The sequence below is a fragment of the Schistocerca cancellata genome, chromosome 1 (genome assembly GCF_023864275.1).
Source record: "Schistocerca cancellata isolate TAMUIC-IGC-003103 chromosome 1, iqSchCanc2.1, whole genome shotgun sequence".
In the NCBI taxonomy this organism is placed as follows: domain Eukaryota; kingdom Metazoa; phylum Arthropoda; class Insecta; order Orthoptera; family Acrididae; genus Schistocerca; species Schistocerca cancellata.
Genome location: NC_064626.1, coordinates 364,898,837 through 364,915,948, shown reverse-complemented (window position 1 = coordinate 364,915,948; position 17,112 = coordinate 364,898,837). Strand labels below are relative to the sequence as shown.

Here is a 17,112-nt window from a genome sequence, read left to right as displayed (position 1 = left end):
AGATTCCCCCATAAATCCAACTAGCATCTGGCATATTAACGAAGCAGACGAGCCACTGTACACTGCTAAATTCTAGAAGTGTTAGCCTACTCCTTTAGCAATTTTTTGAGTGAGAAAGATGCCTATCAACAGCTTCTTTCAATTATCGAAAAAGCTGCAATAGCTTCCATTCCAAGGAAAAAAGGAGTCATCGTTTTGAAGCAACGACCCCCTGTTTGGTTGACACAAGAATGCTCTGTAACTACATGATAGCGAAAACTCGCGTACAGTACGTTTCGGAAACAGCAGACAGTGTAGAACTTCCTTGCATCTTAGAAAATAATTGAGAGAGTTTGACGACTCTTAAGACATTAAAAAGAGCAACTGGAAAACTTTTTGTGAATCTTTAGCTAACATTGTTTGTCTTATTGATATATGGAAAAAATCGAAGTTCTTTAGACACAAGAACTCGACTAATCTTCAGACATTAACTGATATCTGTCTAGAAGACTCTCTGAGTTTAATACCACCAGTTTTTCCAGTCGAGCAGCTATTTTGTCCCCCAGAACACAGGGATCTTGGTCATCCTCTCGTGGTACAAGTTTCGTGCGGAGAAATGATGAGGAGTATTAAGAGAGCAGCAAATTCCACACTTGGCAAGGAGGGCATCCACTATCATATGATACAGAATCTTCACTCTGAAAACGGTTACAGATATTTAACCAACTTTGGATGAATGACGCACTACTAGAAGACTAGACAAATTAAGTTGTGATATCTATACTGAAACCACATAAAGATGAAGAGCAGGTCACGTCATGTAGACTTATTTCTCTGTCTTCCTGCATCAGCAAAACCTTAGAGCGCATGGTCAGACATTGCATGGAATGGTGGTTGGAGTCAAGTCAGTATGGGTTTCGAAAAGACAAGGGAACAAATGATAATTTAAATATTTTAACGTCTGACATCTATGACGCAGCTATGCAGAAAGAGAAAGTCACAGGTGTCGTTCTCGATATTGTTAGTGCATATTGTAATGTACATCTGTGTTGCTACGAAAGTTGTAAACCGCTGGAACTCCGCCACAGCAGGCAATTAGCACTTTCCTCACTGGAAGACGCATCTGGCTTTGCTCCCGGAATAAATTAATTGGACCATGTCTCCTCACAACAGGTTTTCCACAAGGAGCAATCCTCAGTCCCATACTCTTTGCGCTCTATACTGCCGAGTTGGAGACACTTATTCCTCCTCCAGTAAAAATTTACCAGCATGCGCACGATATTTCTGTGTGTCGATTAACAGTCTGGATCGGGCAGTGTATGATCTGTCACAGGTGACGATGGATGTACTAGATCAAACTTTCTACACTCATGGGTTGTAGATATCTCCGAAAAAATCGGTACTTGCACCTTTTATGAATCGCATTTTACCAGGATGTTTGCGCAGTGTTGACTTTCTGCTCATAAAGTAATAATCAAATCACAGGCTAGATTTCTTGACGTTCTCTTTGATTCTAGAATGAGTTGGAGACTTCATAGTCAAACTGTCGTCACTACGTGCTAAATACCATTGGACCTCATCAGCTCGGTAACAAGGGAATGGTGGTGGGGGCTCACCCTAACATTCTACTCGCTTTATATCGTGTGGTGGTACACTCCTGCACAGTTTATGACTGCATAATTTACCACAATGCTGCTAGAAAGTACCCCGCACTGCTGGGTAAACTACAGTACAGAAGTCTACAGTCCGCAGCTCGTGGTCGTGTGGTAGCGTTCTCACTTCCCGCGCCCGGGTTCCCGGGTTCGATTCCCGGCGGGGTCAGGGATTTTCTCTGCCTCGTGATGACTGGGTGTTGTGTGATGTCCTTAGGTTAGTTAGGTTTAAGTAGTTCTAAGTTCTAGGGGACTGATGACCATAGATGTTGAGTCCCATAGTGCTCAGAGCCATTTGAACCATTTTGAGAAGTCTACACTCCTGAACACAGAGCTCTGCTTTCCTTCTCCACTAACGCTTTTTTCCTGTAAGCAGCAAAACGCCATTTTATCTACGCAGGACGCTGCTGTGTGGTCTATATGTGTTATAATGAAAAATCGCAGAAACACGGTAGTACGTAAATCCACATTGTTGTATCCAGTTGTGTGAAAGATATCGGTAAGAAATCCCGCAAAGTGGGAGCCACGTGCTATGACCCGCTTTCTACTCGCAGAAGGAACAACACTTACAGAAAAACGGTTTACAGCGAAAGTGTTATGAACAGAACGAGTATGCTTACGTGCTGTAGGGAGTTGAGAAGAGTCAGAATAAAAGTTCATGACGAATAGAGGTGGAGGATGACTTTCCACTTTGACTGATGAGTTGGCACCGCAAAAAATTGAGAAAACTGTTTGTGAAGATCGCTAATTGACACTGGTGAAATTTCTGCGATGTTGAACTACTCTCCAGAGCTTTTGCATACGAGACACTCACGGAAACGCTGGGACGCCGGAAACTGTGCGCAAAATTGGTCCCGAAACAACTGATAAAGCAGCACAAAAGAAATTGGGCCAATAGCGTCCACGAGTTTCTTGAGAGACTTGAATTGGAAGGTGGGCACTTTCCGAACTCTATTGTGGCTGGAGATGAAACGTGGGTGGCTCTGCTACGCTAACTTCCTCGTACTTCCTATCCACTAATCGCGAAGTGTGAAATTCTTTTTCACATAGGAAAATATAGGCATCCAAGACAAACGCCGTTTCATCTCTATGAACGGCACATCCTTCCAGTGTTCCATTATGACTATTTTGACCCTTCTCAGTACGTTCCTGTAACATATGTAGAATGTCACGGCAACAGAAAAAGATAGGGGCAATTTCACCTACCTCATACCTCGAGGAGGAGTGGGCAATCTACACTCAAATTTATGCCGATGGCTCAAAAATGGATGTGAAACATTATACGGGATGCGCTTTTTTCTATCCACAAACTACTTAAGAAAGAAAGTTCCAATTACCAGGCGACGCTTCTATATTTCTCGTTGAAACATTCGCTATTCTGTAGGCAATAAAATACATATGCTCTCTATAAACCTCTAAAGCACTAGTATTTACTGACGCGCAAAGCGTCCTAAAATCTATTTGCTACCGGAAATGGAACAAATGAATTTGTATATGTACCCTAAGAAATAGTAGATAACTATCATCAAGCAAAAAAGACTGATCATGTTGTAGAATTGGATTGGATCAAATCACATTCTGGCATCCAATGACAAAGCAAACTAACTAACAAAAGATGCGATTAGTAACGGAAGACCTATGAACATCAAACTCCCATACACAGACTACTTTTTGCAAATCAAACGACAAGCGCTTCTTTCGTGGCAAGTGGTATGCACCGATGGTGAACAAACTACGGGATGAAAGCTATGTCGGTATACAGCCAAACATGGCAAGACAGTTATGATTTGTGAAGATCGAACTCTCATGGAAAATAATATCACTTATTGTGCGGCGTCTTAATCATGGATCTTTATCCGCCCAGTTACATCGGATCGGAGCATTGTGGGCACCTCATTGTCAATGTGATGGCGCCACAATTTGTGATGTCAAACACATTCTCTTTCAATGCAAGCGTTATGAGACCGGCGGTGTCAACTTTTGCAGGAGCGCTCGAGACTTGGTCTCTGCCAAGTTTATAACTAAAGACGATATAAAAATCTACAAAGAGTAATGATTATCGATCTTACTACGGAGACTGATTTACCATCTTTCACACAAACACGTTGTTTACTGTCTGTTGTATCCAGTATGCTCATGGACTGAGTATTATTATTGTATTCTGTACACACATTTATGATGTCTCCTCTCCGCAGTGTATCAGATCACGGTTGTATGTCTGTTACACTGCTCTGTCATTTTATTTAAATTATTGTGGGTAGAAGCCAAAATAAATCAATAAAAGCAACCAATTCTCTGGAAGACACAACAGGCAGGTGCATCCCATAGCGATAACGCTTTGGTCTGTCGAGAAAATCAAAGATCTTAATAGTTGAGTATTGAGCGCACTGTTAGTGACGGAGCACACTTTGGACAATAATGTGTAAACATTGTGTAAACTGACATCATGTAGTGCTGATAAATACCAACATTTTCTGAAAAATACACGCCTAGACGTTTGTGCCGAGAAGAATGATACGCACATCTCAAAATTACCGTTATATTAGAAAAAAGTCTATTGACTAGTACCACGGAAGAACACCAAAATGCGCAGGAAAGTCACTAACTTTGTACTAGAAATTGAAGTGCACGCTGTAAGTTAGTAAATATCTTACTCTCATATTGTAAGTTGCACAGATACTTCAATCTGCCGTTTTGTATATCTTGTATATTATCTCGTGTTTAGTACAAACGTGACAAAATGTATAAGTCATAGAAAAAAATAAAAGATTTAATTTTAGAAAGTATGATGTTACCTTCGCGACGTAAGTTCCATTCCCCCAGTTTCCCCGATTCCTAAATGAATTGTGTTTAAGTCAGTTGCCCCCTATTGTAACATCAACTGGAAGCCACCACGGTTACCGAATACTGTAAGTGGAATGAAGAGTGAATATCCCCGGCATCGTCATCAGTTATTGGTCAATTCTGATCCATTACATACGCAAATAGTGTACTGAACACAGAACAAAACAAAGTTGAGACAGGGTGGTGGAACAAGCCGAAATTTGTAAATTACGGTCATAAGTAACAAACGGTGCCATTCAAATAGTTGAAAGTATCCTTAATTCGCTATACATAAGCACTGTTTTAGAACAGTATCCGTAATTCGGTACACAAAAGTAATGTTTTACAATTAAAGAATTCTTTTACTGAGCAACGGCGTTGCTCCATCAGAAATAACTAATATTTGAACGAATTTTTATGTCGCTTATGTTTTAAATCATTAGGTAGACTAATGAATAATGTAACTGCTATGCCTGAAATACTTTACTGACACTATGTTGTTCTAGATTGAGACATTACAGCTGTTTTTTACTTTGTGGCTACAGTAGTCATGTTTATTTTGTCATAAGGCCCCAGTTAAGTTTAAGAGATGCCAGTATAAGTGAAGGCTTGGCAGGCTCATTTTCAGCTGGGTGAAATGTCCACAAGTTTCTTTAAGCTTTTCTCTGTATCCTAAAGAGATTTTGCTGGGGGCTGAGTTTCCATAGATGAGTATGTATTGAAGTAATGAGTGAAAGTATTCATAATATGACTGAATCACTGTTGACCTGTTGTACGTTGGCTTAGGACACAAAGAGCATAACTAGCCTTTGACAGCTTTGTTTCAAGGGCTTTCACAAGAAAGTCCCCTTTTAAATTGTTTTGTAGTTCTATTCCTAGAATGTTTAACATCATGTATAGAGTGTAAGACATGAGATTGTATCAAATTTTTGGTTAGTGGGGAAGAGTAGAAATTAATGAAAAGTTTCTGCTATACGATCTTATTTTGTCAAAAACAGCCAGTAATCAGACACTGAAGCATCTGCTGCTGATTCCATAAATATGTTTCAGCAGCTGTAATTAAAATAGGGGCCTAATGGTTTCATCTGCAAATACTTTTTTTTTTTGCTTTAATAAAGTCTTTTACATCAGCAGTATAAAGAAGGAAAAATAAAGACCCTCTCTACGTAGCCCTTTGGTGCTCCATACTTAATCAGTGATTTACTGAATAAATGTGATGTAATAATGAAACTTTCTTTGCCATCAAGCTTTGATATCACTTTTCTACATGTGTTCTACATTGTATCTTATCCACTGATTTGTGATCTCTTTGACACCATTTTGGGCAAACTCGCAATAATAATTATTATTACCACCACTGCTACTACTACTACTACTACTACTAACTGTATCTGGTCATGCATTGCTGTATCTCAATATGGGTAAATGGAAAAGAAAATGTTTCTAATATGCACGGGAATTGGATATATCTCCCTCTCCCCTGCCCCCCCCCCCCCCTCCAATCTCTGTCCATCCCAGTCTCCTCATCTTCCTATTCAGTCATCAACAGGCATACAAAAAAGTAAAAACTTTGCTAGCTTAGCCCATTGAAGGATTTGCCCAAGACCTAGGAAAGCTCTCATTCTGTTTTTCTGTCCACCCTTCTACTATTTGGTGAGTGATCTTCTGTACTCTTAAATTATTTACATTCTACCAGCACTTTCCTTACGATATATGTTGTAATGAACTCTTTCATCTCCTTGGACAATGTATTATTTATATTTATTTTTATTTTAAATTTCGATCATTAGATGACCGTCAGCCGAAGAACCCGACACAGAAGCCAATAGACAGTTTGTCAACAAGTGGCCACGAAAGGCTTAACAATTTTGTATTAAGCATTTTGTTTGTGTTTCTTCCATAAATATAAGTCCAAATTGGCTCTCCTTCTGTGATCATGTGCAAAATTGTTGGTGAGAGATGTAATAATTTTTTTCTTTATATGCACATACATACATCATATATCAATCCTTGTTACTTCATCTATTGAGTAGGAGGAGTTGTCATTCAGAAATTCTTTTAATTTGCTTTTAAATGTTGGTTGTCTATCTGTCAGACTTTTAATACTATTTGGCAAATGACCAAGATTTTTGTGGCAGAAAAATTCACCCCTTTCTGTGCCAAAGTGAGATTTATTCCAGAATAGTGAAGATCATCCTTTCTTCTAGTGTTGTAGCTATACACTTTGCTGTTATTTTTTAATTGGGATGGGTTATTAATGACAAATTTCATAAGTTAATATATGTATTGCGAAGGTACTGTAAATATCCTGAGTTCCTTAAATAAATGTCTGCAAGATTACCTTGGGTGGGCTCCAGTTATTATTCTGATTACACGCTTTTGTGCAATGAATACTCTCTCTCTTAATGATGAATTGCCCCAAAATATGATGCCATAGGAAAGCACCCAGAAATTTTGAGTATTCTGCCTTAGCAACAGACTTCTGTTCATAGCCTCTATTTATTAATGGTGTTATGCCATTTACTGCACAGATTTGTATAAACTGTGTTTTCTCAAAATTTAGTGAGAGTCCATTTGCAGAGAAACACTTAATAATTTGCTGAAAGACCTTATTTGCAATTTCCTCAGCTGATTCTTGCTTTTTGGATGTGGTTACTATACTCGTATCATCAGCAAAAAGAACTAGCATTGCATCTTTGTGAATATAGAGTGGCAAATCATTAATATATATTAAGAACACTAAGGGACCCAAGACTGAACCCTGTGGGACACCATTCTTGATACCTCCCCAGTTAGAAGACTCTGCTGGTTTTTGCAGACTATCTATACTGTTAATTTCGACCTTCTGCATTCTTCCAGTTAAGTATGAATTAAATCATTTGTGCACTGTTCTGCTCATACCACAATACTTAAGCTTATCTAGAAAAATTTCATGATCCACACTATCGAAAGCCTTTGAGAGATCACAAAACATCCCAATGGGTGATGTTCGGTTATTCAATGCATTTAATATTTGATCAGTGAAAGCATATATAACATTTTCTGTTGAAGAGCGTTTCTGAAAAGCAAATTGACATTTTGTTAGTACTTCATTTTTACAAATATGTGATACTACTCTTGAATACATTACTTTTTCAAGAATTTTGGATAAAGCTGTCAGAAGTGAGATTGGACGTTAGTTGTTAGCATCAGATCTATCCCCTTTTTTTTGTGCAATAACAATAGCATATTTCAGTCTATCTGAAAAAATGCCCCGTTTCAGTAAACTACTACATATGTGGCTGAGAACCGTACTTATTTGTTGGGAACAAGCTTTTAGTACTCTGTTGGAAATGCAATCGATTCCATATGAGCTTTTACTTTTAAGTGACTTTATTATTTTCCTAATTCCAGTAGGAGAAGTGGGTTGAATTTCAATTTTACAAATTGCATGGGTACTGCCTATTCCATATACTGCCTTGCATTTTCTAATAGCTGGCTCCTATTTTCTCTGCAACACTTAAAAAATTTTCTACTTCTGACTTTTTGTTAACAAACTTTTCATTGTGTTTGATAGAAATACACTATTCCTGTGCTCTCAGTTGCCCTGTTTCCCTCGGACTTTTTAATAACTTTTCTTAATACAGTGCAGTAGTTTTTATAATGTTTCACTGTTTCAGGGTTTCAGCATCATCACTCCTCCTAGCTATAAGACGCATTTCCCTTTTCTGTGTACAAGATATTTTCATCCCTTTATTAAGCCATGGCTTTTTACGTGGTTTCTTACAATTATATTTCACTGTTTTCAAATGTACTCACAAGAGTATCACAAAATACGTTAAATTTTAAACTAGCATCATGTTCCCTGTACACCTCATCCGAGCCTAACTGTTTCATGCTTTCCCTAAAATTTTGAATTGTTAAATCAATAATTTAATGCACTAATTTGGAGGACTGTTTTGCATTACTATATGGAGCTATGAGGCACCTCTCCCATGAGGCACCGCCTTATCGTAGCACTGTCCGCGTGGGCGGGAGAGTTCGTGTGCTCCAAGGAAGCTGAGAGCTATATCGGTGGTAGCGTTGCTACTGGCAGGTCCAACCTAGCCGGGCAGGTCTCAGCAGAGGAGCCAGACAAAGTGTGCCTCACAACGACCCGGCTTATATCCTATTCCCTACCCTCTCCTCAGTTACCATTCCTTTTCGTTCTCTAATTACCTTAACACACCACTGCCTTGTGGTTGGTCTCGGGAGGGATGAAGGCTAAGGGAGAAAACCCTGAAAGAAAAACCTGGAGTGGGGCCCCAAAGGCAGTTGGAAGGCGTACTATGTCCCCTTTCGGCAGCTCCTGCAACCGAAGTGATACCAGACGTATTGGCTTGCCTTTCCTCTGGATATTATCATTTAGGTCGAGAGGGAGATCGTGATGATTGGGCAACTCACGTGTCTTGATATTTATCGCTCAGGCTTGTAGCATCTTGGAGATGACACTTCAGCGACATCCAAGGACTTCGGCACAACACGGGAAGAGGCAGTTACCGGTTATAAGCTCTGTCTGATTGGCGTAAGACTCGAGTGCCAGGGGCCACTTCCGACGGTGGGAGAGATCATTGCATCTCATTGGACAGCTACCGCCTGCCTCAAGCTGGGCAGCCCCCACCCAATAAGGTGCTGTCCCGCCACTATCCGCCTGCTTCATGGGGTGTGTGGAGCTTAGAAGTAATCTTCGACAAGTGGGTTGATATAGTACACCTACCAACAACAAAAATGAAATAATAAAGAAATCACTATTTCGTATTGCCACCTGGAATGTTAGGACCATGTGTCCAAGGTACATTGACGATGCCCAAGAGGTTTATTTCATCCGTAAGACTGCCGTTATTGACAGAGAGCTTCATCGTTTGAATGTAGACATCGCGGTACTGCAGGAGACGCGGCTTCCAGGCGCGGGCTCTATCAGGGAGGATAATTACACGTTCTTCTGCCAGGGGAACTCCCAAGACGAGCCAAGACTTCATGGTGTAGGATTTGCTGTTAAAAACGCCCTCCTGGACTGTACTGTGCCACGATCCGGTGGAACAGAGCAAATTATTGATTTGAAAACATGCTCCTCAAGTGGCACTGTCAACATCCTAAATGTGTACGTTCCTACCTTGTCATCCAGCATGGAAGAGGATGATCTGTTTTATGATTTACTCAGTGACAGAATAGCCAAGGTACCTAGCACCGAGCCACTGTATATTCTAGGGGACTTTAATGCTAGAGTTGGATCAGATAACGACATATGGCCGAATTGCCTGGGACATCATGGGGTAGGAAAAATGAATGAAAATGGCCAGAGACTGCTAGAAGTTTGCTGCTTTTATGGACTCTGTATCACAAACACATATTTCCAGCTTAAGAATCAGCACAAGGTGTCTTGGAGACATCCGCGCTCTCATCACTGGCATCAACTTGACTTAGTCATAGCTAGGCGTACTGGTCTCAAAAATGTGCTACTGACACGAAGTTATCATAGTGCTGATTGCAACACAGACCACGCCCTAGTGGTGTGCACATTGAGGCTCACTTCTAAGAAATGTCACCACACTAAACCGAGAGGTTATCCCCGTATCAACACAGATCATGTTCATGACACACAAAGAAAGCAGGATTTTGCCAGTAATTTTGAAAGTGCTTTCCCAGGAAACGTGCAAGCAGAAAGGAATGTTGATAAGAAATGGGCAAAACTCTCGGGTGCAATCTACAACTCAGCAGTATTGGCCTATGGAATAAAAGGAAAAAGAAATAAGGACTGGTACGAGCAAAATTTGGAAGAAATTAAACCAGTCACTGAGGCTAAACGGAAATCCCTGCTTGCTTACAAAAGAAACCCAAATGAAAGAACTCAAGATGACCTACGAAAAGCAAAGAACAGGGCACAGCAAATATCCAGGAGATGCGCAAATAACTACTGGCTGAATTTATGTGCAGGTATACAGAAAGTGGCCGACTCTGGGAATGCTAAGGCAATGTACAATGGTATTAAGAAAGCAATTGCACCAACTGTCAGAAAAACAGCTCCTCTGAAGTCCAAGATGGGTGAAGTCATTACTGATGAAGGCAAACAAATGGAACGCTAGGTTGAACACTACCTCGAGTTGTATGCAGCCGAGAATGAAGTTAGAAAGGATGCATGTGACGCCATCAAACAAATGCCAGTTATGGAAGAACTAGATGCAATGCCTACTATGGAAGAACTTAGTAGAGAAATAGATTCTCTTGCTAACGGAAAGGCCTCAGGTGAAGATGGGATCCCTGCAGAGGTTATTAAGTATAACAAGTCTGTCCTTCTCAAACATTTATATTCACTTATCACAACCAGCTGGGAAGAAGGTTATGTCCCGATGAGTATGCGGAATTCGAGGATAGTTACTCTATATAAACAGAAAGGGAACAGAAGTGACTGTAACAATTACCGAGGCATTTCATTACTAAGTGTAGCCGGGAAAGCTTATGCAAGAGTCATCCTAATGCGATTACAGATCTTAGCTTCCAGAATCTACGCAGAATTACAGTGTGGCTTCAGGCCCAGCCGATCAACCGTAGATATGATCTTCTCCTTAAGACAGCTACAAGAGAAATGTCGTGAGCAGCAGAGGCCACTTTATATTGCTTTCATTGACCTTGTTAAAGCGTTTGATTTAGTGAGCAGAAATGGGGTTTTCAAACTGTTGCAGAAGATTGGATGCCCACCTAAACTACTGCAGATAATTGTCTCTTTCCATAAGAAAACACAAGCAGCAATTTGCTTCAATGGTAAAATATCAGAAGCATTCCCTGTTAATAGCGGTGTGAAACAGAGGTGTGTGTCAGCTCCTACATTATTTGGGATTTTCTTTTCCCTTCTGCTCAGATTTGCCTTTGAAGACTGTGAGGAGGGATTGTATCTACATACGAGGTCTGATGGAAATCTTTTCAACATTGCTCGCCTCAAGGCCAAGACCAAAGTAAATACAGTTGTTATCCGTGAGTTGTTATATGCGGACGATGCAGCTCTAGTAGTGAACACAGAAGATGAGCTGCAGTATATAATCAACACATTATCAAATGCCTGTGAAAAGTTCGGTCTACTCATCAGCCTTCAAAAGACTAAGATCATGGTGCAGAGCACTACTAACCTTCCATCCATTAGCATTGATGGCAATCCTCTCCAGATAGTTGGTGACTTTACCTACTTGGGATCCACAATATGTAGCAACTTGTCCATGGACACTGAACTTACTAACAGAATCGCAAAGGCATCATCTGTCATGGCTAGATTGAAAAACAGAGTATGGAACAACGGACTGCTTACCACAAAAACTAAATTAAAAGTCTACAATGCTTGTGTTATAAGCACCCTTCTCTATAGCTGTGAGACATGGACAACTCTTTCTAGGCATGAATCTCGACTCAACAGTTTCCATCTCCACTGTCTCCGGAAGATCCTTCAGATCTCTTGGAGAGATAGAGTACTCAACACCGAAGTCTTTCATTGTGCAAGCACAACCAGCATCTTTGCACTCCTGAGTCATCGATGTCTAAGATGGTTGGGACATTTCAGGCGCATGGATCCTGAACGGATACCGAAACAGCTGCTGTACGGCGAACTTCAGGAAGGTGTGAGGCCAGTGGGACGACTGCATCTTCGTTTCAAGGATGTCTGCAAGAGAGACTGACCAAGACCAGAATCAATCCAAGTTGCTGTGAAAGCATTGCAGATGACCGTGTCAAGTGGCGAGTAACTGTGTCTCAGAGGACGAACGCACACAGGAACAAATCAGGAAGAGGACAAAGCGAAGAGACAGAGCGGCTTCTGTTTTGAAGTCCCTCAAATTTCACATGTCCAAACTGCAGTAGGGACTGCCACTCTCGAGTGGGACGTTTTAGCCACAGCAGACGCTGCAGACTCTGAACCAAGCAAGCTACACCATCATCCGTCAAGGATGGGCGGATGCCATAAAAAAATGGAGCTATATCATATACTGTAAGTAGCTGTGCATCATGATCAGACAGACCATTTTCAACAGGAAAAGTTTTTATTTGAATAAATTTATCTTGGTCTGTGAAAATGTGATCTATCAGAAATTACAATTAAATCAATACCATTAGCTGCTGATGGGCGTTTATATCAATGCCCGTCAGCAGCTAATGGTATTGATTTAATTGTAATTTCATTCTAGATAGCTGCATGGTCACCAATGGCATCTGTTCTTTTGGACATGTCCGAAAGAATAGATGCCATCTTCTTATTATCTAAAAGTGTGCTGCTTTCCTGTACCACCCAAGTAGAAAAATCAATAACTGATGTCAAATTGAAAGAACCAAGTAATACAAGATCAAGCTTTCTATCGGACTCTTTCAGAAAATCTACATTGAAATCCCCACAAACAATAATTTGCTTTCCTGTCTGACAGATAGCACAACAAGGAATCCAAGCTTTTCAAAAATAGTTGAAAATTTCCCAATGGGGACCTATACAAGGCTACAGTTATAAAAGCGCCATTATTCAGTTTAAGCTCACATGCACATGCTTCTGTATGTTGCTCTATGCAAAATTTTTTAGTTTCCAAATTTTTCACATTATGACTGATTTTAACATATAAGGCAACTCCTCTCTCTATAGTGTCTCTACTTACATTTGCCGAAAGCTTATATCCACCTACATATACAATTTCCATACCTGTGTCTATATGATGCACAACAGATTGATACATAGAATCAATTGGTGCCATAAGTATATCCAGTTTTTTGATTAATTTATGAGTGAAAGTAACAACTCACTGAATACTGGAAGCATTGTCATTGGCAAGCACACAAGAAAGACAAAATATTTGTTTGTTGACAGAGCTGGAGGAGGCCAATGGAGTTGGTGTATTTGTTGCAGTAGACAAGAAACTCAAATCCACCGAGATAGAAATTGAAGCTGGAGCTGTGTGGGGGAATGTTTGGACAAGACTCAGTATCAGAGGTGGATGTAAAATAGTAATAGAATCCTCCTGTTGCCCACCAGACTCACCTCCACATGTAACAGAGAACTTCATTTTGCTTCTATGTTAAGTTCCTCAATCACAAGAATCAGTTGAAGATGTTAATCATCCCGCAATAGTTGAGAGCATTACAGTTTTGTTAGTGATAGGCTTGACAATACATCCTGTGAAACATTATGAAGTGTTTCTTGGTAAACTATCTGGAACAGATAGTTTGGAGCACTACTCATAATGGAAATATATTAGATCTAATGCCAACAAATAGACATAACATCTTTGAGGTAGTCCACGTCAAAACTGGTACAAGAGACCATGACACGGTTCTGGCAACATGATTACCAGTTTACAGAGGATAACTAAAACAAATAGAAAGGTATACTTGTTCATTGGGATCAAACAATGTAAAATCCATGTGGAATAACAACAATATTGTGTAAAGGGCAGATTTGTACTTGTCATGTAGAGGAGACATCAAGTTACACACAGGCACAACAAAAAGAGTGCTGTACATTTAAGCTTTCAGCCAAAAGTTCCCCTCCTAAAGTAGAAAACACATGTTCCATAGACAGTGGTCATGTGTGTGTGTGTGTGGGGGGGGGGGGGGCGGTTGTGGCTGCATGATTGTGTGTGTGTTTTCTACTTTTAAGATGTCCTTTTGGCCAAAAGTTCAAATTTATAGCAGTCTTTTGTTATATGTTCAGTAAACTAGATAAAACAGCAGTAGTGATATATGTAACTGAGAAATTAGAAACTTTCAGCACAGGACAGGAGCTTGTCGAGGATCTATGGCCCAGGTTTAGAAGAATAGTTGGCCATGCACTAGAAATATTTATCCAAAAGGACAGTTCATAATGAGAGGGACACTACAGTCACTGTAAAAAAACTTCTAAAGAAACAGGGACAACTGCATAATATATGTGTAAAACAAAGCATGAATAGAGAGATGCTAATTAAACGTGTGTGGCTGTCAAGAGAGCAGTGTGAGAAGCCTTTAATTACTACTGTAGGAAAATATTGTCAAATACTTTTTTACAGAACCCACAGAAATTCTGGTCATATGTAAAGGCTTTTAGTGGTACCAAAGTTATGTAACCAGTCACTCGTGAATAAGACAGGAACTGAGACGGAGGGAATCAAAGCAAAACCTGAAATTGGTGGCTCCACTTTCAAATGTCCCTTTACAAAGGAAAATCCAGGAAAAGTGTGCCAGTTTGGTCCTTGTACAACTGAAATAATAATAATAATAATTTTATTGTCTTTAAGCCATTACAGCAGTAGACAAAGTCATACACATAATACGATACAGTACATGCTATAAACGAACACAATTGTTATTAACTTTACAGTTTAATATCACAGGTAACGAAATCCTTCATATTGTAGAATGGGCTTACAACTAACCAGTCATAAAGTGTTTGTATTATTGCTCTGGTAAATTTTGTATAGCTTGTGGAAGTTTGTTAAATAATTTGTGGCCCATAAGTTCATAACTGTCAACTGATTTTGACAGTCTGTGGTAGGACATATAGATACACCTGTTTGTCCTAGTGCTGTAGTGCAATGTATATTTGCTCTGCATTTTACTTTAGGTAAGTTCTTTTTTGTGTAGATTAAAATGAATGAATGAATGAAACAAGTATTAGTATCGGTGGTGTTGAGAAACAACTGAAATTGTTAAAATTGGAGAAAGCTCCAGGACACGAAGGAACCCTCAAACTCTATACTGAATTTTTGGCAAGTTAAGCTCTCTCTCTCTCTCTCTCTCTCTCTCTCTCTCTCTCTCTCTCTCTCTCTCTCTCTCTCTCTCTCTGTCCCCCTCCTCCCCCCCCCCCCCCCTCTTCTAACTATAATCTAACATAGAACCATCCAAAAAAAAACGTGCCAGTAGTTGAAAGAAAGCACAGATCACACAAATCTACAGGAAGGGTAGTAGAAGCAAACTATCATCCGGTATCCTTGACATCAATTTTATGTAGAATCTCAGAACTTATTCTTAGCTCAAACATAATTAGGTATCTTGAACAGATTGGTTTTGTCAACAAGCATGAATTCCAAAACCACTGATCCTCCAAAACGCAACTTACCCTTTTCTCACATGATGCACTGCAAGCTTTGAATCAAGGCAGTCGGGTAGATGCAGTATTTCTGGGTTTCCAAAAAGCATGTTACTGAGAACCACATCTACACTTATTGTTGAAAGTATGATCATATGGGGTATCAAGCAAAATTTTTGACTGGATTGAGGATCTTTGGGTGAGGAGGACACAGCATGCCATCTTGGATGGACAGTCATCTTCAGATGCAGAAGTTACTTCGGACATGTCCCAAGGAAGTGTGTTGGGATCCTCACTGTTCATGTTGTATACTAATGACCTTGCAAACAATTCATCATTATCTCAGACATTCTGCAGATGATGCTGTTAATACTGTTTGAAAGAAGCTGCACAAATATTCCCTCAGTTCATGATAAGGTTTCAAAGTGATGAAAAGATTGGCAACTTGCTTTAAATGTTCAAAAATGTAAAATTGTGCACATATAAAAATTTGTGATTATAATATCAATGTGTCACAGCTGGAATCAGCCAACTCTTACAGATATCTGGGTATAACACTTTCTAGAAAAATGAAATAGAATGATCACATAGGCTCAGTTGTGGTTAAAACAGATGGTAGAGAACAGTTTATTCGTAGAATACTGGGGAAATGTGATCAGTCCACAAAGGAGATTGCGTAGAAATCACTCGTGACCCATTCTAGAATATTGCTGACGTGTGTGGAATCTGTACCGGATAGAACTAATGGGAGATGTGGAATATATATATAGAAGGGCAGCATGAATGGTCAGAGGTTTGTCTGATCTGTGGAACTGTGCCCGAGAGTTGCTGAAGAAACTGAACTGACAGACTGTTGAAGACAGACATCATCTGTCCTGAGAAAACCTACTCAACAAAGTTTCAATAACTGACTTTAAATGCTGACTAGGAATATGTTACAACCCCCATATATGGATCTTGAGCACAAGATTAGATTAATTACAATATGCACAGAGGCATTTAAAGATTCATTCTTCCTGTGCTCCATGCGGGAATGGAATGAGAAGAAACCATAATAACTGGTACAGTGGGACGTACCCTCTGCTATGCAGTTCACGCTGTTTTGCAGTCTACAGATGTAATTGTAGACTCAGTGTTTCCTTTGTTTGGTGAGCTGTTGCTTTCTCTCCTAAATTGTTTACATATCACCTTATAAGAGGCTGCATATTGCTCTTAGTTCTTATTCTTATGGCCCTTTTCTGCTGTTTGGATATTAACTACTTCTCATGTACCTAGTCCTTCTACTACATTTTACAGTGTGTATGGTCAACCGTGTCAAAAGCTGTGGTGATCTAAAAATATGCCTGTGTCATAGTCATACTAGCTGAGAGCTTTCAGTGCCACTTATGTGAACTCTGTTATAACCAGTATTGTACTTCTGCTCCCTTAGAAGTCAAACTGTGCTTTGTTAAGAAAGTTGTGTAACTGATTAATCTGTCATTCATGATTAGTTCTGTTATTTTTTTGGAATAACATGAGTAGCAAAACTGGCCATTAGTTTTCAGTATTTTCCACATTAATGTTTCTTTACTAGGGGTACAACTCTTGTGTGCATTAGATCCATTGGAAAAATAT

At 39.8% G+C, this 17,112-nt stretch overlaps 1 protein-coding gene across 3 annotated transcripts in view; it reads left to right on the top strand.

The window, feature by feature from the left end:
• Positions 1–4,001: 4,001 nt before the first annotated feature.
• The window catches only part of LOC126174682 (spermatogenesis-associated protein 6), a 195,176-nt gene continuing 182,065 nt past the window's right edge, over positions 4,002–17,112 (top strand). For all 3 annotated transcript variants that reach the window (XM_049921055.1, XM_049921054.1, XM_049921053.1), the window contains exon 1: positions 4,002–4,264. In XM_049921055.1, the coding sequence (XP_049777012.1) occupies positions 4,217–4,264 (48 nt within the window). In that variant the 5' untranslated portion in view covers positions 4,002–4,216. The remainder of the gene's footprint in view (positions 4,265–17,112) is intronic.